This window comes from Pavona decussata, unplaced genomic scaffold, assembly GCF_977016875.1.
Source record: "Pavona decussata unplaced genomic scaffold, jaPavDecu1.1 SCAFFOLD_254, whole genome shotgun sequence".
NCBI lineage: Eukaryota > Metazoa > Cnidaria > Anthozoa > Scleractinia > Agariciidae > Pavona > Pavona decussata.
In genome coordinates this window covers 5,244,496-5,270,575 of record NW_028145657.1, presented here as the reverse complement: position 1 = coordinate 5,270,575, position 26,080 = coordinate 5,244,496, and the positions used below count along the sequence as shown (strand labels likewise).

The window sequence follows — 26,080 nt, the reverse complement described above, 5'->3', positions numbered from 1 at the left end:
ATTATCAAATTTGATCCCCCATTGAAGCTTGACACAACAATGAGACATGAGCTAGCTGTTGATCGAGTTTCAATGACATATTCATGGCATAATGTCAATGCAGGATACAACAATAATACAATAAAATACAGCCCAGATAATGGTACAAAATGGAAGACAATCACATTTGTTGATGGAATGTATTCATATGATGACCTTGATGATTATATCACTCAATCAATAACTCAAAATGGAGATAAACCATCTTCCAGCAAGGGCATCAATCTATATTTTGTGCTTTCATCATATAGAGTTGTCATTGAGCTGGACAACCAATGGAATCTTGATATTAGAAACTCTAATTTTGGGGCGGTTATTGGATTTGAACCAAAGTTAATTAGCCAAACTGAACACGGGACAAAATTGCCAAATATTACCAATGATATTGACGTTTTGGACATTAATTGTGATATAATAACTGATAGCCTCAGTGATGGACGATTCACAAATACACTGATAATGATACCCACTGACAATTTAACAAGGAGTTATCCATTTACTTTTGAGCCAAAAAGAGCATTATTCAGTCCAGTTTCCAAGTCAATTATTTCAGAAATGGGGATAACAGTGACTGACGCTTTGGGTCGGCCAATTGACTTGAATGGCATTGACTGGTTCATGAGCTAGTTTAATATAATATATCAATATATGGTACGACAAAGTGAATTTAAGCCACGTTTTGACCCAGAATTGGGTCGTTATGCGATGAAACATATCCATGGTGAAGGAATTATGGATGTTTTCAGATCAGTTGGATCAAAACTTTTCGGAAAAACAGCAAAAGAATTAGCTAAGAAAGGAGCCAAAACTGCAGCTGAAAAAGCAGTCACCAAAACTGGTGAGTTTGCTGGTAATAAAGCAGGTGATAAAATAATTCAATTATTGAGTAAAAAACAACCTTCCAAAACAAAATCAGTGACAATGAGCCAACCAAAAATGGAGCAGCCACTGACTGATTTTCAAATAGCTGAGAGAGTTAATAGGATGATATCTGGTGGAAAACTCAAAAGAAGGAGGAAATGAAAATAATGTAACATATCTGTATAAATGAAATCATTCAGAAATCCAAAATACATTGAGAGATACGAAGATGTCTTCTTCCAATTGGAGACACCATTGAATACTGGTAATCCAGGAAATAATAGGTCACAAAAGAAAGATGGTTATCGTTTTGTTGTTGACAACACAGGAGAAGTGACCCCATTTGATTGGTATAATGCAAGAATATCAGTTGGTTTTAAAGTCCAAACAATGCAGAATGCAAATATAGCAGCTGAAGACCATAATGGTATTGTTAATGGTTCACACAGTCTTATACATGATTTCGATGTAAGATTGAATGGTAAAATGGTATATGATTGTAATGATGCAAATCATTGTGTTAATATCAAGAATCTATTGGAATATAGTCCAGGATATGCTCAATCGACAGCAACAAATGAGTTTTTCTATCTGGATACAAACCGACACGCTGAAGAACGATCGGCTGAAGATAACTACAATAAAGGATTTGCTGTAAGAAAAGCACTTTTGGGTCTATCAGTGGTTGTCAATACAGAAATACCATTGAATCGATACTCATTCTTTGAAGCATTGATGGATGAGTTATTGCCATCAACAAGATTGGAATTAAATTTGCAGATTGAATCTGATACTATTCTAATATGGCAAGCTGGGGCTGATTGTCGTGTAATTATTACCAGAATGGAGCTTATTGTGCCACGAATCACTTTCAATTCAGAAGGACAATCACTGTATATGAGTCAGTTTTTGAAGCCACATAAATGGGTTTATTTGCGAGAAAATATTGAGAGAAGTAATTCTTCAACACAAAGAAGTGGTAATTTTCAGATAACAAGTGGGATTTCAAAACCAAGGCATGTATTTGTTTTCATTATCAATGATGCAAATCTTGCTGCACAAACAGTAAATCCATTTTTGTACAATACATTTAGTGTATCAACAGATCCCAGAACATTGCTAAATTGTCATTTATCTGTGGCTAATGGCAATGAATATCCTGATGTACATTACACTCCAGAGGCTGATTTGACTCGAGTTTACAGAGATATTCTCAAATATGTGCATGCAAACAATGAGTACAGTCAAGGAACTTTATTGAATGTCAACAATTTCAAAACACTATTCCCATTCTTGTATTTCGATTTAACAAAACAAAAAATGGATATCAAAGATGGTACCACAAAGCTGACATTCCACTATGAATTATCTGGCACAACTGCAACTGCATATTCAGTTTATGCATTGACATTATATGAACAAGAAGCTGAACTCATCCAGAAGGATGGCAAACTATTGTTTCGATAAATGGAATAAATTTTTAATGTAACGTTAGTTATATAAAAGATATGACAACTTATCATTCACATGGAGTAACACTATCAATTGGGCAAAAAGATAAACTAGCAAAAGCATTAAAAAACAATTCAGCAATAACAATAAGATTATCCAGTTCTGAATTAACTGGTCCGGATCAGCTGATGTTAACCAAAACACAAATAAATAGGCTGAAAAAGGCAATGCAAAACAAAACTGGAGCAGATATTAAAATAAGCAAAACACAGATACGAAAAGCTGTACAACAAGGAGGCAGTCTTTGGTCATCATTATTCAAAATTGGCACAACATTACTACCAATGGCAGCAAAAGCAGTTGGACCATTAGCTACTGGAGCACTTTCTGGGCTTGCAAATGTTGGAGTCAATAAAATATTTGGTAGAGGACAAGCTGGTGGTTTCCTCATTCCTCAAAATAAAATTGATCAATTAATAAAATACAAAGATTGGCTCACTGAAGCACAAAAGAAGCAAATTGTCAATGCAATACATACTGGTGGACAGATTGTAATTAAACCAACTAAGACACAATCAGGAGGTTTTTTGGGTACTTTACTGGCTTCAATTGGCATTCCAATGGTTTTGAATGCATTAATGGGTAAAGGCTTGCAGGTGGATAGAAGTAGATCCAGAAGATCGGTCCCAGTTTTTGTTCCAAACACAACCAAAAAAGATGGTGGTTTGGTCCTACCAGTTAATTATCGACCGCCTCCATTTTTCGGTACATGGGATCAGTATGGTAAAGGGAAAAAAAAAACCAAAAAAGGAAAAGGTCTGTTGTTAGGCAAGAACAGTCCATTCAAGGGGATTCCATTAATCGGAGACATTCTGTGAAATTCATAAATAAACCACTCAGTAACTTTGAACTCATTGACTGGGTCAAAAAACTCAAAATAAAACACTTCAGAGGCATTTACAGCAGAGATAATCTACCACAAAAGATGAAAAAAGATGAAGTTGGTATCATTAACCTGGATTCACAGATTGGACCAGGTACACATTGGGTTGCGTATCGAAACGGAGACAAATATGTAGAATATTTTGATAGTTTTGGGTTAATTATGCCAAAAGAAATTATGCAATTCATGTCAACAAGTGGCAAACGATTAATGTGTTCAGGTGATGAAATCCAGGAAAGAGATTCAGTATTGTGTGGCTATTGGTGTTTGTATTATTTATTTGAGAGACAAAAGGGTACAAGTATATTGAAAACAATCCACAATGCACATTTTGACATGAACAATCAAAGTGTCAATCATAATTTTATAATCCAATATTTTAAAAAATTATCTAATTAGTTTGTATAATGGTTGATATAAGATATTGTGAAGAGTGTGATGAATACACAGAATTTTCAGGAAAATTATGTTTATGGTGTACATTGGTAACAGATTCTGAGTCTGACTCTGATGATAATTAATCTAATATAGTGATATAAAATGGTCAAATCATATTGTGTTAAACAAAAGAAAGAAACTGAATGTGTTCAGCCTTCAGGTTACAAGCAAGCCAAAAATGGTCGGCTCATGTTCTTCTGTACATGTGCTGAATGTGGGATAACTAAAACCAAATTTGTTAAAAAACAGGGAAACTAAATAGCCCCTCTGAAGGGGGGGGCATAATGGATACTTTAGCATCAACTGGTGCTGATATGTTAATTCAACATGGATTACCATGGTTGGGAAAGAAAGCGGTTGAAATGGGTCGATATTATGGGTCTGAAGCACTTAGAAACCCTAAATTGCAAAAAAAAGCTATTGATTATGCTATCTCTAAAGCAACTCCTTTTGTTCAAAAGACTGGATCAGAGATGTTTGATAAATTATCAACCAAAGTAAGGCCAAAAAAAAGGTACAAAACTGACCGAAAAGAACTTGATGGTGGTAATTTAGATACAATTTTAGAACAATTTGGCACACCAGGTAAGGTTGCATCGAAGTCGATGGATGTTGTTGGAACATTAATTCCATCAACAAAGGAAGTCTTTGATAGATACAAATCTGGTGACATTGCCAAAAGTGCATTTAGCACAGATACTGGTATATTGTCGAGTCAATTTTGGTCTGGCAAGGCTGGAAAAAAGACATTAGAAAAATACAAAAATTATCCATGTGAAAGCATGATAAAAATTGGGAGCAAATTTCACAACACACCGAAATGCTCAAGTTATGATGCAATTGGTTGGCACCCACCAAATTGGGATGAATATGAAAGAGGCATGAAGGGTCGTCCCAAAAGTGGTGGATCAATTGATATACACAAAATGATAGGTAAATTACCACGTCCAAAATCTGGATGGGTATTACCTGGACACAAATACACTGGTCCATACAATGATTTGGAAAATCAAGTCAAATATAACCCCAAAACTGGACAAATATTGGAAATATATGATAAACCAACAGGCAAAACAGATGCAATAGCCATGCAACATGATGTTGATTATTCAGTCTGCAAAGATGATAAAAAATGTAAATTAAAAGCTGACAAAAAGATGGTAAAGTCATTGGATGCTGTTCCATATTCCGAACGACAATGGGGACATTGGTTGGCAAGAAATGCAATAAATACAAAATCAAAATTGGGACTTGGGGTTCCAAAAAACGTCAAAAGCCGTCGGGTAAAGAGGAAAACTGGCAAGAAGAATTAGCTAATGAGCTGCATAAACCCATAAGACGTAACTTTACTCGGCGGCGTGTTATTGTAAATAATATTGATGAAATATGGGCTGCTGATCTTGTTGAAATGCAACAATTCAGTAAATGGAATAAAGGTAATAGGTATCTTCTCACGACTATAGACGTTTTCAGCAAATACGGCTGGATTGTTCCATTAAAAGATAAAAAAGGTGAAACTATAACTAAAGCATTTCAAAGCATATTCAAAGAGGGTCGAAAACCAAAGTATCTGTGGACTGATAAAGGCTCAGAGTTCTACAACAAACATTTCAAAGACTTGCTCAATAAACATAACATTACACTGTATTCGACTGAAAATGAAGAGAAGTCATCAGTTGTTGAGCGATGGAACCGAACGATTAAAAATAAAATGTGGAAACGATTCACTGCTCAAGGCAATACAATGTATCTGGATATTTTGCCTAAAATATTGAAGCAGTATAATAACACTAAACACAGTTCAATAAAAATGACACCGACAGAAGCATCTAAGAAAAAGAATGTAGGAACTGTTTACTTCAATCTATTTGGCAATTTGAAGCAATTATCATCTTTGCCAAAATTTAAAGTTGGTGAAAAGGTTAGAATATCAAAGTATAAAAGAAAGTTGTTTGATCGAGGTTATACAGAAAACTGGTCAGAAGAGGTCTTCATTATCGATAAAATACAATACACGAATCCGATCACATATAAACTGAAAGATCTCAATAATGAAGAAATTACAGGGAGTTTTTATGAACCAGAATTATTGAAAGCTAATCAGGAGATATTCAGAATCGATAAAGTTATCAGGAGAGATTACAAGAAGAAACAAGCTTTGGTAAAGTGGAAAGGATACAGTGATGAATTCAATTCTTGGATCCCAATCAAGGATTTGGTCGATGTGTAAAATCATTTCACGGTTTCACGAGTATTCGATAGCGAGTCGATTCAATAAAAAAATCTATTGTTGTGTGCAAGATAAATGATATTCTTACCTCAAAAAGCGTCTACAAACATCAGAACGATGAAAGTGGAGAAATAAATGTTCAAAAATCCCAAAACAGGAGCCATAAACATGACTTCGCAAAATGGCAACAAAATGGCCGACACGTGTGTTAACAAACTAGTGTCCAGTCCGCTTTGGGTTGTGTGCATGAAAGCGCATGCGTGTTAATCCAAATCAAGCAATATTACGCAATATACAGAAAAATAGCACCACAAGTGTAAAAATTTCAGAACTGAGTGTAATATATAAGTAATCGGGCCATTGTTATATTAGTTCACAAACTCTGGTGAAGCTTTAGGGTGGTGTCAGCTGGCCCCTGACTGAAACCTGTTTAACGGCTTGTGCAGATGGTGAATTACTCAGTAGTGTGGGATGTCTTCCAGTAGACGGTACCTCCAGGGTGAGCCCGCTCAGGCCCTACTGGTTTACAGCGGGGTGCTCAAAGTTCGTCCCAGGACTCAACCTCGGTCCCAGAGGTAAACTGGGAAAGGGACAGCCGCCTTGTCAGCGGCGGGAAAAAGACCTGGCTGGGGCCAGGCAAGTAAACAGCCAACCGAGCACCCCACGTTCAGGGTTTTGTCCATTTTCGTGACAAGTCACACAACGTCACGCGTGACAGTAACGGCATCCAGTCACACAACAACCATAATGATTATTTTTTTATCCAAATTGGTGTTCAAAAATATTGTATTCATCATTCAAATCAGCGATTGATGAGTTGGTTGGATTTAATCGATGATTGTTTGTGAGTTTGGTGTCATTTATGAAAAACCTAAATTTAGCGTCTCCGTTGCAGGAGTTTTGAAAAACCGAGGATAAAAATTTAGCGTCTCCGTTGCAGGAGTTTTGAAAAACCGAGGATAAAAATTTAGCGTCTCCGTTGCAGGAGTTTTGAGAAACCGAGGATAAAAATTTAGCGTCTCCGTTGCAGGAGTTTTGAAAACCGAGGATTTATGTTTTTTGAGTTCATTGTTGAAATAGTATTTTATGTAGTTATTGGGGTGAGATAATGTGTGGTTTATGGGGTTTAGAAAAAATATTGGATTTATAAGGATTTGTATGGGATTTTTTATCATTTTTTGAAAAGTGGGCTGATACACCCAAATATCTAACTACTTGTGGGGTCGTGTCATAAAATTAAAAAAGACAAAAACGCTAATTTACATTCGCTAATTCAGTTCAGACTAATCGCTTGTGATCGTCTGGGTTGAAGTATTCCCAAACCAGCCTCGTTCCCAGGGTGAGAAGAGAGAGGTCCCTGGGAACGAAGTTGTTCCTGAAAAGGATCATTGTCCGCAGACTGACGTTTCAATAAGCGGCAAAGTAGTTGCTATGTCGTCAGTTCATGATTTTTTTTTGGTCATTAATCTGAGCTCACTTCTTACTGAATTATGCTATAGTAAACTTGGCAGTAAAGACTCAGGACAATGATTGGGTTTTTGTGAGTATATATCCGCCTATTTGTAGTCTGTTTATACATATATTTCACAAATGAGAGGGGAGGGGGGGGGGGGGCTGGTTGAGCAGCCTACCTTGGCCCTCGACCATCAGCAATGGCGAAGGAAATTAAACCACAGCCAAAGGTTATCTACAATTTGAATCTCTATTGTTAACCAAGCTGTAAATGAATTTCTTGTTTGTCTGTTCTGCCTTCGGCATGGTAAGTCGTTTAACATGATACAGATCACATGATCTTAAAGTTATTACCTGTTACTGATGCGTCGGTGACCGGTTCTTTGACCTTTATCGCAACTTGCTTCCGATCCACTCCCAAGTCATTTAAGGCCTCGCATGTGTACACTCCATTGTCCTCCCACCCCACAACCTTTATGGAAAGTTCCCCGTCAGGAGTCGTTGAAATGTGGTCATTAGGGCTTACTTTCATTTGATCCTTAAACCACGTGATCACAGGAACTGGATAACCACGCACTCGGCATCGGAGAGTGAGATTGGCACCAGATAGCGGCTGTTCCTTATTTTGCAAAATGGTAACTTCCGGTTTGCTAGCTGTAAGAGCAGTTGTTAAGAAAACAAATTATTTCAAAAAAAATGATCATGATTCTCAACCTCGTTCCCAGGGCTTGAAGGGAAAAGCCCTGGGAACGAGGTTGCATGATTCTTGCTTGTTGGGGTGGGGGTGGGGTGGGGGCTGGGGGAGGGGGGAATGAAAAGAAATAATTTGCTTAATCTATGATACTGGACACTCAAACAACACCAGTCACCCATTCACATTCGTTTCTTTGTTCGAGGTCGCCCTCGGTAATTACTCGTTACTTAACAGTAGGCAAAAGAAAGTAGATAAACGTTATCACAGTGGAACGCTTCAATTGACTTCAACTTTTCTCTGTCGTTTGTTAACGTGCAACAAACCTCATCTTACAACTTTATCTTACCAAAGCTTCGCACAAATTCGTCTTTGGAGAGAAACCCATTTTTATCTTTATCTTCCGCTTTTAACCATTGTCTTGGATGGCAGATTTCTGCGAGTTCTTTGATGTTTGGATACATGACGTAGTCAGTAACCAGATTTTTCAATTCACGACTGCTGACACTGTGATCACCGTCCCTGTTATACCGGAAATACAACTCGTCAATCAGGATTTTTGACGTCACGTCCGTGTGTTGCTCCGTTTGGAAGGTTGTCAATATCAGCTGCCTCATTTTGGATAACTTAGCTTCATGGCAATCTGCTGATAAAATTAACAAATAAAATTTACCTAAGTTAACTTGAAGATGGTTCAAACAAATAACAAATTCTCCCCAGAATATGGTAAGATTTGAAAGGCGGGAAAAGAGTTTTTGCCATTTATTGCACTGCAAAGAAGCCAATTGCCCTTCTTTAAACATGAGTTGACAATGCAGCAAAACGATAATCGTTTTAAGAAGATTAAAAAAGCATACTTTACTTTAACAGCTTTAAGTCGAACGTTTTATTGAAAGGCTTTGAGTAGGGTCCTCTTACCCTATTTTGTGTTTTTGTTTATGGTACGTTTACGCGCATGTGAATTTTGAGAGATGTCCAATCACTTCCCAATTGCCTGAATTAGCTTAAAACCAGCATGCGTTTCTGGGAGGTGAAAAATGGCATCTGAGAAGTTCTTAGATGGAGCGTTCAAACACTAAACTGGCATACCTTGTTTGCTTTCTTGTTTCTTCAAACAGGTGAGATCCAAATCAAGTCTAATCTTTTTGCCAGTTACACAGGCAGTCCTATGTAGTTCACAGTGATTGTTGTACAACTGTCCGTCTGTGCCACACACTGGTTTATGTCTCTTCTTACACCGGGACACACAGACACACTGTGCACTGCCGTCTGACTGAACTTGACATTCACGTCCAGGGGCACAAAACAGCCAACATTCTGCAAAACGGAAATATTTAGTGGAAAAATTACAGTCAAACTTCCATTAAACAGTCACCCTCGGGAAATAGCCTACTGACCGCTTAATAGAGGTTGACCGTTCAAAAGAGGTTTTCCAAACCGTAGTACACTACTGAATGTAACATGGTAAAAATGGAACTAGGCTAAGCATGTTTAAGCTGTTTAATGTTTGTAATTCTACCTTATGATGTTATGTAATGTGCAGTCAAGTTTCAAAGTGTACTTGCATTTCAGTTTGCTTCGAATTCTTTTATAGCAAATCGTAACTGAGGAGAACTTGAGACGCTTTATCCCCGGTTTGATTCTTTTATTTTGAAATCATCACCCGCGTTTAAATCAACCAACCAGTTCATTAATTAATTTTGTTACTAACTAAAATAGATAGGCGAGACTCAGATTGTAAGATCGAAATTAATGAATGATACCCCCTCCACTTTGAAGTCATTGATACGGAGAGTTATAAAACGTAATGATATTGCAGAAATTCTTAGATACTCACAACCCTATAAATCAAACAATCATTCAGTCAGTCAATCAATCAATCAATCAATCAATCAATCAATCAATCAATCAGTCAGTCAGTCAGTCAGTCAGTCAGTCAATCAATCAATTAATCAATCAATCAATCAATCAATCAATCACGAATTAAATTCGCTCTGACGAAGGGCTCGAAACGTCACCTTATTGATAAAACCAAACATTCGTTTCCACTCCCCCACCGACGCTGCACCACAATTTATCAATCAATCAATCAATCAATCAATCAATCAATGTCATCTGCAGAACAACATACGTTTGCTGAGGTTGCAAGAAAACTGTGCAAGAAATTACGCATTTCTCTTGACAGACAGTCCCTAAGGCATTATTTTGGTAACAATAGCTACTTCAATTTGATGGAAACGGATAATTAAGCATCCATAACTCATTAATAATGTTTTTACTTACCTTTCTTCTTTGTTAAATTGATTTTTCTCCCTTTCTTACCACCGTGGACCTATTTTAGGTAAAGAGAAAGAAAACTAAACAAAAACGTTTCTATCAAGAATGCAAACACTGATAGTCAATTTTCCGTTAAAACTAAGAGAAACCTTAAAAAGAATTCATAGAATTACATAAATTCTAATGACATGATCCAGGCCCCTGCCTCACAATTAGTTAACCAGTTTTCGCCTGTTTTGCATGGTTTCGTAGCATATGAAAATCCGATGCATTCTTCGATGCTTTTGCTTTTGACACAAAACGTTGTTTCCGAGAGTCTTCTCGTCTTTTCATTCCAAAAACAACCGCCATTTTGTATGTGACAGCTCGTTTCAAGAACTGCGAAACAAACTGAGAGCGAAAACAAAAGACTTCCCTCCCCCCAGTTCCAGTGCGTTTTTCTTTCGAGTTAGAGCTCTTAATATTTCGCTGTTCCCACGATCCAGGGAATCAAAAAGTCTAGGATGTAAAATCTCGTTCCCATTGGCTTTCCTTTTCCCCACCCCTGGAGCGAGAGAGAGGACGGGAAGAGGTGAGCCTGGGAACGAGTTTGCGACGAGGCACTAAGGAAGAATGCTTCATCGGTCTTCAAGTTGTCTCCCGTTTGAACAAGATTTTCCCGATTTTTTTTGTGGGCGAGAGCAGATTGGGCTCTGGAGAAAATTAAACGTGGGGTGTCATAAGAAATAGCTATTTTGCTTTGTCCTTTCCTGTAGCAACCCACGTGCCTCAGTTTACTCTAGTATTCAATCACCTCTCACCCGAACGGGCTAACAAAAAGATAGCGACTAGATACAAGTCTGGTTTTTAGTTGGATATTTCCGAATCTGAAGAAATTGTCATCGTATTCCTTTGGAATCCAGAAAAGGAACAATGTTCACTTCATTTTTCTACTGATAACAGAATGGACGAAATGAACGGAAGACCGATTTATCATAATAGGCAGTATTGATGTTTTTCTTTTCTCCAGAATCGCGTTATATTCTGTGAATATTCTTACAGTGCTTCTGAAGCGGAAAAAAAAAGCAAGAATAAACACAAAAGAAGTCATTACGTGCTCAATATTGGGTCAATTTGTTGTATAAAATTTGGACACCAAATAGATCTTGGATGGATCTGTACACTGAAAGAATAAAATAATCCCCTCCTATCTGAGACATGATTAACCACCCCTCCATTATTTTTTGCAGAGTTTTCCTCTTAACTTTTAAGACTAAGTCGAAATTTGACAAGAAACCATGTACTGAGATCTGCAATGAAGCTATAGTTTAGGGGTATGCCCAATATCATATATATAAGAAATTCTCATTTAGTTCAAGTCGAAACCGGTGTCTAATTTTAAACTAAAAAGTGTTGTGCTTTTTATTAGAATAATTTCTTGCCTCCGGCTACCAAGCCCTTTTGGTGATATCATTAAGAACACTCTCCAATCTAATATGCTATTTGTTATGTCTTTGTTGGAATAATTTATGCGATACCCCAGACAAAACCTTTCAATTGGTATATAACATTTGGTATAGGAGTTCACAGCTGGCCTTTCACAGAAATTTGGGCGACATGGATGAAAAACTCAGCCTTGTCTGTGGGAGTGAAAGGATTGAAAGATGGGAGTCAAGGGAAACATTTTGATTTAGTTTGTCTTAAATCCGGCGGACTGTGCGCCTGACAAGGGAGCAACTGAGATTGATGTTGGAGATGTCTGTTAATACAGGAACTCCGGAGTAAATACAGACTCCGAAAGAGCGGGCCAAACTGAACCGATATTTTTTTTTTTTTTGCGCGTAACATTTTGTCTTAAAATGCAAAATACCATGTGACAAAACTCTGGAACGAAAAGTAATTTTGAGAGATGAAAATAAATAATTGCGGTGTCAGCCTGCGGTCATGCAATTAAGTGCACAATAAAAGACTTTTGTCTATAATTTGGAAAGAACCTCAAGAAAGGAATTGTAGCGTTACCACAATTTCGAACATAACTGCTTGTGAAAATTAAGTCTTAAAAAGAGTTACTGTCGGTTAAGGACTCCATATTCATATATTTTTCATTTCACTTTTATATCTGATGTTGGCTGTGCAAAGACAAAACACCCTACATCATCACAAACATAACCTATATATATGATTCCGATTTCTTTACATGTGAAAGTTTACTCCTGTCATATAAGAGTATCTGTAGTAAGAATTGAACGGCTTTTAAATAATCTTAAATTTTCTTAGCATTTCAAAACTTTTCCAGAATGTCTTTTTGAAAGTTAATGGTTCTATAAATAATTTATAACAACAAAAAAGTAATAAATTACTCATGCAAATTCTCGCAACTTACTTATGACAAACCCTTATGTTTTCTAGCAACATTCAAACGAAAATCTCCTCATTGCCAAACGATATTTCCTTGTCTTTTGTTTATATTTGGTTTCCAGCGAAAAAATTGTCGTTTTTTGGTTTCAACTGTTTTTTTCGTTCCAACAAAGCAGGTAACAATTGAGAAATCAAACAAACAAATTCTTTAACCCCTGTTGTGAATTTGATTCACGACCGTTGCCGATTATTGCAAACAATTTACTCTGAAAATCATAAACAATTAATGCGTATTTTACACAGTAAACGTTAGACATACAAGATGCTGTCCTTTAGCAAGCAACTTGTCAGTGCTTTTAACATAAAAAATCTGCATTCTTCTGATTTTAGATGCACTAGGATCGAAAGTTTGTTTAAACTTCCGAGTACTGAGTTTATTGAGAAATTGACACCTTGACTTGCATAACAATGGCAGTTCAGCGCTGGCCACAAATCGACAGCAGCTCAGCTGTTTTCAACTTTTCCTTGTAGCGGCAGAAAGAAACTATCGATAGGTTTAAAACGGGAGCGAAACCAACCTTGTAAACCGAACAGACCCTGAATTCAAATTTCGAGGTAATAAAAATCAGAATATGCGGCGGATGTATTGCGCGCGCGTCAGGCGGAGTACTTTTAGGAAATTTCCTCTAGGAATTAAGATCACGTACTGTTAAAAAAACTTACCACTGAACTCAGAAGAAACGATGCAATGATCATCAGAGCTACTGCAGTGCACTTCATCGTGAATGGAGTTTATAACTTGAGCAGCCTGGGCGTAAAACTCCCGACGAATTTCGCGAACTGCACGCGACGCTTGTTTCTTAAAAACGCCGGAATGTAACCTTAAATGGACGAAGCGGACTTCAGATGGCGTGGATGGCACACGGATAACAATATACTTGATTGCACTAGTTGAATATTTGTTTCATTTGCCAGTAGAGACAAAATATCGCTCGAGTTTGAACAACAGATTTCAGATTCGAAAAAGCTAAGTCAAGCACAATGACTACAAGTTGCGAATTGTTGAATTTCCACTGAGGCTGTTTTGCATAATGCTTTGTTAATTAAACGGGAGGTGGTTCGACATCCATCAATGCCGTGAAAACACTGAAGACAAAACAAATATAATTAACTTCCCTTATCAGACTTTTCATCCAATAAGGAAAGAGGCATAATTTTAATGTCGCACTGCTTATGAACTCAGTGAAGTGGTGCTCTTGTTAAAGGTTTTTACTAATAAACCGTGACCGAAATTTTGTTTGAAAAGAGATTTATCGACTGAGGACTTCAGTTTTTCCCTCGTCACTCGTACTGTGAAACCATAAATAATTCGGACAAACTTTCGGACGTTTTATTTATTTATTTATTTATTTATTTATTTATTTATTTATTTATTTATTTATTTATTTATTAGTTATTCATTCATTCGTTCGTTCGTTCGTTCGTTCGTTCATTCATTCATTACAATTCATGGCATCATGAATCGGTTAACAAAAAGGAATTAATATCTAAAATAGTCTGAGACAGATCACCGATGACCTAACCTAAAAATGTAGGGACAATAAATGACACTAAAACTATCCATAAAGTTAGTACGCTTATACAATTGAAAGTTGACTAGTGTTGCAATAAAAGTTCACCACACTAGGCCATCAAAATCCTAGCGTTATAAGTGCCGAACGAGCCTTCAAAGGGAGAGAATTCCACTGATGTCAACAATTCTATTAAAGAAACTAAATTTAAATACATTTGTCCGAGCAAAGTCCTTTTGAGGAAAAACTCGTCCGTATGCCTCGGAGTATAACGATCATACTTCGAATAGAAACTGGTGTATTTTCTTACATAAAAATCAATATAACCATTCAAAGCTTTATACAGTGTATATACATATATATAAAAAAAATCACATCAAATAGAAATTCTAGGGAGAAAAGATTGAACTACTTTAGGCGGTCTTCCTAAAAAGTTTTGTCTAACCAAATATTGGGCAATAAAATTACTCTTTTCAGCTGTCCGATTAGCCTTGCATTTGGTAGTTTTTTGTAAAAAGCATCCCGAGTTTCAAAGTAAATTTGGTGGCCCTGTGTTGATCTTATTCCAGCCTTGGAATGTAACGTTCTTGGAAAGAAGATAAATAAAGGTTGTAAATCGAAATTGGGGTGAATCCTCTCGCTTAAACTGGTAAAAGATGCTCTGGAGTCATGAATCGCTACTTTAGAGCATTCGAGAGACGCGCGAGACGTGTCGCGTGTGTTGGTTTGATTGCCAGGCTTACATGAAGTACTAACCGCATTCCTTGTGTCGAAGGAACTATGCAGGAAAATATTTTTATTTCGTTATTCGCCATTTCTTTGGTCTTCTTCCTGAGCAGTGCTCGGACGGACGATAAAGAGGACCCATTTCGAATGAGGAAGCTCAACAGGATTTGGCAAAAAGCCCAAAACAAGATGTCGGAGCGAAAATTGAACGACTTTCGTCGTTTACTTGAGCTGCAAGACCGCGCGGAAATCAGATGGAAGGAATTGAAAGCTTCCGGCGGAGATGAAGACGGCGAAATGGAGGCGAAACTAAGAAGAAAGTTTACCCGTTTGCTTGAGCAGTTTGGCTTGGATAAACATGGCACTGGGGAGAACAACGAAATTAAAGACAACACCGCCGGACGAGGAATTTATGCTGATAAACACTTGGATGAACTGTGGGAATCAGTCCGGAAACAAGGTACGTGTTTGGGCAAGATTTCCGCACAGCCACAAACATTAATCCGACTCAACTATTTATGCATGCTCGTTCGTTTTGTGAGGGTTAGTATGACAGTGATGTTATGTATACAGTATGGGGCCATGCGGAAATCTTTGGTAACCCCTACCTCCCCCAGGGGTGGTGATGATAGTTTGGGGGTGGGGTAGGGGTTACTCTATAAAGGTTTACAAGTGCAGGCTCTGCCAGAGAATTGAAACCTTTCCTGTTGCATTCCAAAAGTCCCCATTTTTCTTACAAAAAGCAATAAATTGTACGATAAAATCTGCAATTCCACAGTGACAAACCAATGAGTGGTGTCAGATCACTTGTAGACATGCATCAGCAAATCATTTCAAAATTATACAAAATACTGACAGCAGTATTTAGGATCAGTCTGCCATCAGTGTTTTGTACAATAAATTGTATCCCGTTTGTATAGCTCAAAGATAAGCTAAGGCAGGAATTTCAAGAATGTACCTAACACACAGTCAATTTTATTGGACCCTTTAAGGACGGTGCCTACTTTTGTTATTGTGCATACATTCTGTGCATGTTGAGATACTCAGATTTCTCCGGAGTGGTGCCTACTAATGCAGGGATATTTTTGTGCGGTTTAAAACTATACGGAGAAAGCAGAACTTAGCAAGTGCTCTTGGTATCCAAAAAAGAAAATTTGGGGTAACAATGCATTTTTCAGAGATAATAGAGGTTCAATTTGGAAAAAAATGCCATACACTGCTTTCTATTTTACTGTTTTTTGAATAATAATTGTTGCTTAATTAACTCTGAAAAATGTGTGGTTACCCCCAATTTTCTTTTTAGATTTCAATAGCCCATACTAAGATCTACTTTCCCTGCATAGTCATAAACCACACAAAAATACTTCAGTATTATACTTTACTATTAGTAGGCACCATCCTTAAAATACTTAATTACTACCCATTGTGCCTAGTGCCACATAGGGCAGCACCCTTTAAAGTAAGAACATTTTCAGTTTTGCTACCCTTCCCAATACTACAAAGGTGCGACAACGTACTCTTAGTTAGCACCTTGACGTATTTCACCCTGGGCTGAAAACCAAAATTTGGATATAATCAGTATGTTAATCAATAATGATATTTGACAAATTGTTATTGATTGGTGTAATTAAAGGGCTCGGGGCATAAGTGACCTATGTGCATTTCAGATATTCACAGGATTTTTTGCGTGTGGCCTTGAATTCCTTCAGGAAACATTGTTCCAATGTTCTATCCTTTGCTTTTTTATCTGAAAATTAGGGGATAAGACATTGGAGCAATGTTGATCCTGAAGGAATTCAAGTCCACATGCAAAACCTTCGGCAAATCTGAATTAAAACAACAAAAAGCTGTCTGAAGTGCACATAGCTCGGTTATGCTCTGAGTCCTTCAATTCAAGTACTTACAAATCTTATTGATTTATGGCTTTTTGTTGTTTTGATTGACAAGCAGATAATGGTTACCTACCAAATTATACGTTATTTGAAAGAGTTTGATGCCACCCAGATGGCCCTTGTCTGTGTATAGTGATCACCGAAAGACTGATTTACGGTTTGGTTTTCATAAATTTTCGATGTTATATAACATTATGTAGGGCTATCACAAGAATTAAATAGTTATGGTCATTTACAGAATATCAATGTATTGTAGGTGTAAATATGTGATTGAGATCCTTAAAAACATGAAATGAAGGGTTAAGTTCCACAAGAAATGGTCTCGACAGTCTCAACAATAAAAATATATTTTCTGCCATTCAATGTTTGGTTGCTGAATCTTTTGTTCATGAGGCAAACATTTTCAAGCAGGATCACACAAGGCAACCGATTACTAGTTGAGAAGTTGTACAGTACAGACAGGAAATGAATCTAAAATTTAATGTTTGGATCTTTCCTCATTTTCTTTGGATTGCTATCATTTTTGGGATATGGCCTAAGATAGTTCATTTGAGAAAAACTTGGGCCCATTATTTTCCTTGACTTAAGTCATACATGTACCTTTCATAAACACCAAAATTCAATTCAAATTGGACTGAAGCCCTGCATGTATATGCTGCTAGCATTTAGATTGTCAGATCTCTTTTGCTTCCATAGTGAAAAAGTTTTTCATTCAGTGTCATTGGTTTTCTCTAAGCAGGCACAAAATCTTTTAGGTCATACCTTTGATAAACACCAAAATTGAATTAAAATTGGACTTAAGCCCTATAGCTGCTAGCCCTTAGTGATCTCTGTTGCCTCCATGCTAAAAATGTTTTCCATTCAGCATTATTGCTTTCCTTCAAGGAGGCATGCCATGAACTTTGAGAAGTCTGTCCCTGGTAATTTGAAAAGTCTAAGGAATCCAGAAAAGTATATTTTTATAATGTAAATCTTCTTCCAGAATATAATGACATCAAAGTTACTCTCATCTACAGGAAAATTCAGTCCTGAGGAGATGAATGATCTTGAAACTGAATTTAACCACCACAAAGAGAAGCTCAAAGAGTACAAACATCTTGTAGATGTTTTAAAGGACCAGGATGGCATCTCAGAAAACTCAGTTTTCTCACATAAAAAGATCAAGGATCAGGAACTTGAGAAATTACATGAAAAACTTCAGAAAACTCATGAAACTTTGACTAAAAGCTTTTCTAGACTGAAAGAGAGAGTGACAGAAGAAAAGGAAGACAAATTATTCCAAGATCCTCGTGTCAATGAACTGTGGGAGCGAGCTAAAGATGGCAAGTTTAGTGAAGAGGAACTAGAATCTATTAAGGTATGAGTTTGAACTCATGATTCTTAATTCCCCTGATCCAGAGAGTGGGAAAAAAGAGTTAAAAATTTTGTAATGCTACTCAATAATTATAGTGAAATCCTATTGTTACAGCCATTCTTAGGGCCAGAAGAAATGTCGTCATTGACAAGGTCAGTATTATTAAATGAGTTCATCTTTTAAAAACTATATGATTCAGCACCAAGAAAACTGTCGATACGATAGGCTCAATTTCTGTCGCTCCTTCGGGACCAGGACTTCTTCTCCGAAAGAGAGGAGAGGCTGTTCTGGGAGGAGAGCAGGCTCATTTCCTGAACAGCAACTGCTAATTGGGACTATTGATAATAACAAGGTGAGGTGTGTGCATTAAGTAGATGTTTGTAATCAGATTCTATTTGAAATCATACAATAACAAAGATTCTGCATGGGTTTCAATTGGGGTTTGCCCATTTACAGTATCTCTTAAAGGAGAGTCACATAAAAAAAAAATTAATGATGGCAATTTAGTAGACAAGTAAGTGTGACTGGTGCGTGTTCACGTGAGCAACACTCAAAGTCAAAATGCCAAAGTTTTGCCAATGTTTTTTCTCGCTCATGGAAAAAAAAGTGGAACTGACTTTGGCTTTGTCAAACAATGTTAGAATTTTCTTTGTAAGGCATAAAGAATGTTTGTCAAAGTTTGTTATAGGAGAAATCTAAGAATCAACAGTAATTGGTCATGATTGACTGAGAAACAACTTAATGGCTATTCAGTTATTGTTTTGGATCAGACATGTACAAATGGAATAAAGTTTAGTTTTTAGATACTTAGATATCTTATATTGCTGTGGCGATATTATGAAATTTTGAGGCGTATTTGTTCAGACGACACTTGAGTCAACAACTTGCTACAACTGAATGGCATCTAAATTTGCATCTCACACCCACAAAGGTGTGAAATGAAAGAGGGCTTGCCCTTAATCACGCGCTCTCAATAATCACACAACGAGAGGTTTGGGCAACAAGTTTATTGAGTCAGATTTGACTGCTGTACACTGAGTAGCGAATGGCATCGTAGCTGAATCAATAGACTCCTGTGGGAGGGAGGGTTGGGTTGACATGCTTGCCCTATGAAACAAGCTTATGACTGACCGATCAACGAAGCTCACGTTCTGATAAGCTTAGTGACGTCAAATGATACGCACCTAATTATAACAAAAATCACTAAACATAATTTAATATGCTCTTACAACAGAACTTCTTGTTTAAGTCCCATCGTTGGGTGTCTGACAAGTTTGCTTGTTAAATTTGATATAATTATAGCACTTTTATACTGAAGCAAGCTTGATTGCCTTAACTCCTTTTAGAATGAGCTTCATCACTTTGATCATAAAATAATGAAACACAAGCATTTTGTGGAGGAAGTCCAGGATTCTGAGCGTCTTCTCAAGGATGGTCACCATCATCTAAAGGACAAACATGAATCACTGGTGAAGAAAGTCAGGGAACATGGGAAATGGGTGAGAAGTTAAAGTTTTCTTGTTTAAGGATGGTGCCTACTAATACCAAAGTATTTTTGCGTGGTTTTATGACTTTGCTAGAAAAGCAGATCTTAGCAAGGGCTATTGGAATCCAAAAAGAAAATTGGGGGTAACCACACATTTTTTAGAGTTAATTAAGCAACAATAATTCTACTGAAGCACTAAAATACAAAACAACGTTTGGAATTTTTTCCCAAATTGAAGCTTAATTATCTTTGAAAAATGCATGGTTACCCCTAATTTTCTTTTTGGATTCCAATAGCCCCTGCCAAGATCTGCTTTCCTTGCATAGTTATAAACCGCACAAAAGTATCTCTGTTTTAGCAGGCACAACTTTCTTGGACCATTGCAAGATGTGCAGAACATGTGCACAGTAGAAAAAGTAGGCACCATCCTTAAAATCAATCAATCAATCAATCAATCAATCAATCAATCAATCAATCAATCAATCAGTTTTCTCTACAGTGATGCTGTTCTCCAGAATCTCCCAATAAAACCGCGAGCATCAGTAAATGATTGCTTTATCAACAATTATAGGCATGGCATTCATGAAAAACAAGTTTAAGTGTAATGTAATATAAGTGGCTTGGATTTTAGCTTATGGTATGTTAACTCCATTTTCTTGTGATCTTTATTATAATTAATTATTATTATTACTATTATTATTATTATTATTATTATTATTATTATTATTATTATTATTATTATTGAATTGTTACCATGGATAACTAAAGATTTCTCACTTAATCAACCAATCAATACTGTAAAATTCTGAAAAATATACTAGGTCTCCCAGTAAAAGCACATCCCTAGTCCCAGGCTCTTCAAATCTTAGGTGCTAGGCCTTCCAGTAACAAGTCTGCAAATGGTCCATTTAGAAGAAGTGACAACTTATAGGTGAAATTATGGTATTTTTAATTTATTTATTTAAGTTCGCTAGCCATACAATACAATAATATTTTAATATTTTATGGTAAAATCATTGTGCCCAGCTCAATTGTTCCTAGCCACACTCAACAATGATACAGTGGAATCTCTCCTTATGGACACCTCTCTATAACGGACAGTTCACTTGGTCCCTAAGAGACCGAAATCCATATAAAGCCTACCTCTGTAAAACAGACACCTCTATAATACGGACACTTATTCCTGTCCCCTTGGTGTCCGTAATAAAGAGGTTTGACTGTATTCAATTCAATAAGCAGACAAGTAACCGGGCAGGAGGGTGAGGTGTAAGCATTGACTTGTTATCACATTCACTTTCAATTGCGTTCAAGAGAACCTTTTGCTTGGCACTGTCTCTTTGGTTATTGGTGTAGTGTATTTTGACCTTTACTTGTCTAATTCTGTTTTCTCTTGTTTAACAGGTGAAGAAAATGCATTCAACTTTGATGGACAAAGTGACAAGGGAGGAGTTGTAGCTGCAGTGTTTAAGTGATGCAAGACCCCCTCCAACCAAGTCCTAATTTTGCATATCAGGGGTGGGGGAAGGGGTGGGGAGAGTTAGGTCTTCTTAGTTGTTGAGACTGGGGATAAGGGTGTTAGGTTTTTAATATACATTTCTAAGGTTTTGAGACGACCTTTAAAATTATGAAGTTTTGTACACAATGCAACTTGGCACACAGATTGCATAGTTCAATTGTTTTGTCAGTGAAAAGGTGGACTTGCTCCAGTGTTGCTAATGATCTTACATGTTGTGGATTTATTGAACTCCCAAAGGTTACAAGTTGGTTACAATGTGTTTAGAGCTCTCAGTGCAAAATGTGCAGTTCCAGAAAATATCCATAGTGATACTCCATTTACGGAAGGTTTTTGTTTTGCACCCCACTCTCACCTGGAATTCCAGTTTAGCTTCATACTTAGTTAGCTTCTAAAATTTTAGGTTTTAAGACCCCCCTCCCCCTAGGAATTTCCAGTGACCTTCCATGGGGTGGGTATGGATTTTTTCTGGAACTGCCCAATGTTGAGTCATTACTTAATGACAGGTAAAGACTTTTGCTGGATGTGTGGGACAGATAGTAGGGATCTTTGTGAACAGAATTCCTAATGAGTGCCAAAAAAAAAAAAAACATGAAGGATCCAGCCTGGTCCAGAATTTTGTAAAAATGGTGTTATAAATGTGCGGTCATGTTGAAAAGGTTCCATTCAAGTTTTTGGTGGACATGCATGGGCTGGCCCTAATTTTGTGTGTGAAATCCCAAAGTTTCCTAATACTGTTTGTATATTTTTCTTTCAATTCAACTAAAGGAGGAATTAAATTAAATTAAGCTACTGTTAGGTGTTAAAGTATTTTTACTATCAGTGAACTGGTTGGATTCACAAGGTATTTACAATTAGATTAGATCATAGCAAAAGATGAGACACTGGCTGTTAAAATTAGGTAGCTGTATTGGAAAGTAATTTTTTTTGTTATCTGAGCTAACCGGCATTTTGTAGGCTTCTAGCCATGCTACATGTAGTACACAAAATGTATAACTTTTAAATGTTAATGTCAAGTGCTGGGTAAAAAATGTTAGTACTTTGCTCTGTAGCTTTCAGTGTTGTATTTATAAGGAATTGAAAACCAGCAGCTCTAAGCTGGCAGGAATATTTATTTTTTCCTTTGACTGGGTGGCAAAGGGACTTCCTGTGTAGCATATTGTTCAAGGTGCTTTAGTTCAATGTAAGGAAGAAAGAGATGATTCGCAAAGTAAAAATATCTGATGTTTTGAAGGACCTGGGCTGCAAATAGCGTTCCCTCTTTTTCCAACTTGGTGTTTTTCACTTGCATTGATTGTAAATTATAGTTGTTCCTTGGAAGAAAATTTTCTCAAGGCAAGCTTACGTTGTAGACTTGTTGAATGTAGTTTAGTTGGAGTGTTCAGTGTTTCAAAATAATTATTTGACAATGATTACTCTGTAAGCTCCTGAAAATTAATACGTACTTTTAAAGTATGGACTCACTTTTTTATACAAGAAGGTTAGTTATTGTAAAAGGATATCATACGTGATGCAGAAATTCTTACAATGAAATTTAAAGCTTTGCACATTCCAGAAACGTTTTGCGTTTGTCTTGTTATACCAGGGTCTGGAAGGGTATTCTTGGGATCCGGGATTTGGCCCAAAAACGGTGCGGGATTCGAGAAAACGCAAAATATTTTGACGGGATTCGGGATTTGACTTCTACCCGGGAAGCGCGATTCACCAAAATTTAGGTACGGGATGCGGGATGTTTTTGCCTGTCTGTCTTTTTCGTGAAAACCGAGAAGCTAATAGTGGCCCATATATCAATTAACTTTTTACAAAAGTTACTTTCCGCATGTTTCCGGTAATAGACTGGTGTTACGTCTGTCAACGGACTCATTGATTAACGATTTTCACAGTATTTTACAATAAAACATTTCACAATTGGCTAATCGTTAACTCAGTGCACGTACCTCAAACTCGCATGGTTCAACCATCATTGAAAGCAATGGCAGCGAACAGCGCGAACCCCGTTAAGACAGTTCGAGTTTTGGTGTCCTTTTATCTCACAACAGAGTCTGAACAAACTTCTGGCCAGCCGATTTATAAAGATAAATTTAAAGTGCCAATCTCAACAGAGAACCATACTGAGAATTAAACATTTTCAAGCGCCACCTTCATGATTTTACTGGCCTCGTGGATATTGCGCTGAGCAAAGGCTTGGGGAGAAGCCTCGACATTTCAATAGCGCGAGTGCATAAAGCTGTCGGTGGCGATATTGAGACGTTTCCAGTGTACAAGAGTCAGTGACAGGCCTGCAGGACTTCCTAGTGTGTGTTTTAGCCTTTTTTATAATTTGGCTGGGCACGAGTGTATCTTTGATCGATCGCCCTCTTTTGTAAGATATTGGGCGGGTCTTTGTAGATTTCTTTGAGCAGTGGTTGTTGCTCGTTCAAGAAGATTTGTTTTAAGTTTGGCACTGCTGGGTGGTATTGTGTAACGAAAGGCAAAATTCGTTTGTTCTCCTTTGGTTTTTGAAGGAGTGCCAGTTTCCTGTTTTCAAATTGCACTTCTGAGTGTCTCAGAGCCTCGCCTTTAATGAAGCCAATTTTGACCCCTGGTAGATGTCACGAAGAGAAGTGCGTATATTGAAATGTTTCAATAGGGATGAAGTGCGTACGCACATCAAGAACTGAATAGCTTCTGAATCTTTCACCTTTACAAATGTTTGTATCTAGAAATGTCGTTTCTGTTTCTGAAATTTCAGCCGTAAATTTAATTGTCGGGTGGTGTTTGTTTGCTTGCTCAGTGAACTACAGTATCTCCTCTCTGTTTAGAGTCCAGATCGAGGGAAAATATGTCGTCTACATATCGTTTCCAAATGAGCGGTTTTAAATATACTTTTAAAATCTCCGTTCCAACCTTAGCCATGAAGATATTGGCAAAGGCGACTGCCATTTTTGTGCCCATGGCTGTACCATGGGTTTGTAGGTATTGACAGAACTGGAATGAATTATCTTGGAGAATTAAACTTAGCGCTCTTTCAAGTAGCCGTATAGGGATAGGATAGGAGGTTCGTTGTCGTAGAATTTTTCGTATGCTCTGCATACGGTGAGTAAAGGCTCGTTACGTCCATTGAAACAAGTATAGCGTATTTGACCTTCTTTTATTTTATCTTGCGTGTTGATGACTTTAGTTGTAGTTCCTTTGTCTGTCTTTTTTAAATTTATTGTAGTGTCAAGCCTCAAGGCATTGATTGCCTCGCGTTCGGCGGGTGGCAGATTGTTTTTAGGATTTGCTATTTCTATTTCTTTTTTGCGGTAACCTTAAAACAGGCTTAAATTCAAAATATCAATCGAAAGGGCCAATCTACATGTGATCTTAAATTTATTAGCTTTTGCGGCAATGTTTTTTTAATGTATTTTTGGGGAAAGAAAAAACGGGATTCGGGATAGCGGTGGAAAAAAGTGCGGGATTCGGGATTCTCGTGAAAAAGGAGCGGGACTGCAGGACCAGGCCCCCCCCCCCCCCCCCCCCTTCCCCCTCCCTTCCAAACCCTGTTATATGGCATTTTAGTACATTTTTTTTAGGTTGGAGTCTCGGGGTCGGGGGGGGGGGGGGGGGTGGGCTACTTCTGATATATAAGCTTTATGGGGTATGTGAATTGATGTGAAGGGTATGGTTTTTAAGCAATTTAGTGTGGGATAGGGTATAGAAATCAGAGAGTTTTGTTCTAGAATAGGGCATGATTTTCCAGGAAACTGATCAAATGCTTGAAGGAGGGGGGTGAATAGGGGTATGTAAATCCGCCGATCCGCTAAAATTAATGGCTGAATCCGTCGATCCGCTCAAAAAATCAACTAAATCCGAATCCACAAATTGTTTGCCGCGTTGGATGATACGCGAGATACAAAGCGACTTCAGTTGTTGGAATTGCCTTGCGTGATATTGTGTTTTAGCGTTGAGGATGACTACCCCTTGATCCTCTCTTGCTATCAACGAAATAGTTATGTAACCAACCTCTGTATCGAAACAAAATCTTGCAGATACGAGAAAAAAGAGCAAACTTGAACTTCCTAACAACCAAAATCCAAAATCCGAGCCCCAAAACTGGATAAAACCGCGATCCGCTGTGATCATTGAATCCGCAGATCCGTTAAAATTTTGCTCTGAATCCAGAATCCGGGCTAAAATATTTACCAAATCCGCCGATCCGTATATAGACCTATTCACCCCCCTCTTGAAGAGTTTTGTTTTGACTAGGTTTCCCGGGAATTGACATTTAAAAGTGTTTTAGTTGTTGTTGTACACGTAGATTTTGTTTTGGCTGGACTGTGATAGTGACCGAGTTTCTGGAAAATAGCGAGTCTGGGATAGGGGAGGGAGTTTTGGTCTTTAGGGCCTCTTCATATGAACCTGTAAGCGGGACGAATTTTGTCTTCTGTTCATACGGAAAATTTAATCCTAGTTACCGAGATGAAAAATGTCCAAATGGCCCCCAAAATACCCGTGGAACCGTGTTCCGACTCGTTAGCGACCTTGCAAGCCATGCGCAATTGAAAATGTTTCGTCCCAGACAGTCCCAGTATCCGGGCTGGAGTGTTGATATGGGAAAATTTCCAGCTCGGTTACCGAGATCTCGGTAAGCGGGCCAGCCCGCCTTGTTATATGAACACATCGAAATTTTGGTAGAGAAAAGAGTGGCAAGGCGAGATCTCGGAAACCCCGGTCGACCGGGCTCATATGAAGAGGCCCTTAAAGGCAGCTGCACGTGATCTGCTTTAGGGTAAGGGTTTTAGAGTCCCAGCGGTTTTGGACGACAAGAAAACTGTCCTCGATAACAAAAGGCACCTC

At 37.6% G+C, this 26,080-nt stretch overlaps 2 protein-coding genes across 3 annotated transcripts in view; one reads left to right on the top strand and one right to left on the bottom strand.

Annotated features, from left to right (window-relative positions):
• LOC146456754 (follistatin-related protein 5-like) overlaps window positions 1–13,771 on the bottom strand; it is a 29,952-nt gene extending 16,181 nt beyond the window's left edge. Inside the window, exons 1-5 of one of the 2 annotated variants that reach the window (XM_085093166.1) lie at window positions 13,444–13,771; window positions 10,390–10,438; window positions 9,196–9,423; window positions 8,456–8,752; window positions 7,770–8,069 (exon numbers count right to left, since the gene is read on the bottom strand). In XM_085093166.1, the coding sequence (XP_084949292.1) occupies window positions 7,770–8,069; window positions 8,456–8,752; window positions 9,196–9,423; window positions 10,390–10,438; window positions 13,444–13,500 (931 nt within the window). In that variant the 5' untranslated portion in view covers window positions 13,501–13,771. The remainder of the gene's footprint in view (window positions 1–7,769; window positions 8,070–8,455; window positions 8,753–9,195; window positions 9,424–10,389; window positions 10,439–13,443) is intronic. The other variant, XM_085093167.1, reaches the window with a different exon arrangement.
• Window positions 13,772–15,037: 1,266 nt separating this feature from the next.
• LOC146456753 (alpha-2-macroglobulin receptor-associated protein-like) lies at window positions 15,038–22,742 on the top strand. Its single transcript, XM_085092825.1, has 4 exons — window positions 15,038–15,477; window positions 17,926–18,266; window positions 19,610–19,762; window positions 21,151–22,742. Exons 1-4 carry the CDS (start codon window positions 15,072–15,074, stop codon window positions 21,202–21,204), a joined length of 954 nt encoding a protein of 317 aa, XP_084948951.1. The 5' UTR covers window positions 15,038–15,071; the 3' UTR covers window positions 21,205–22,742.
• Window positions 22,743–26,080: the final 3,338 nt, after the last annotated feature.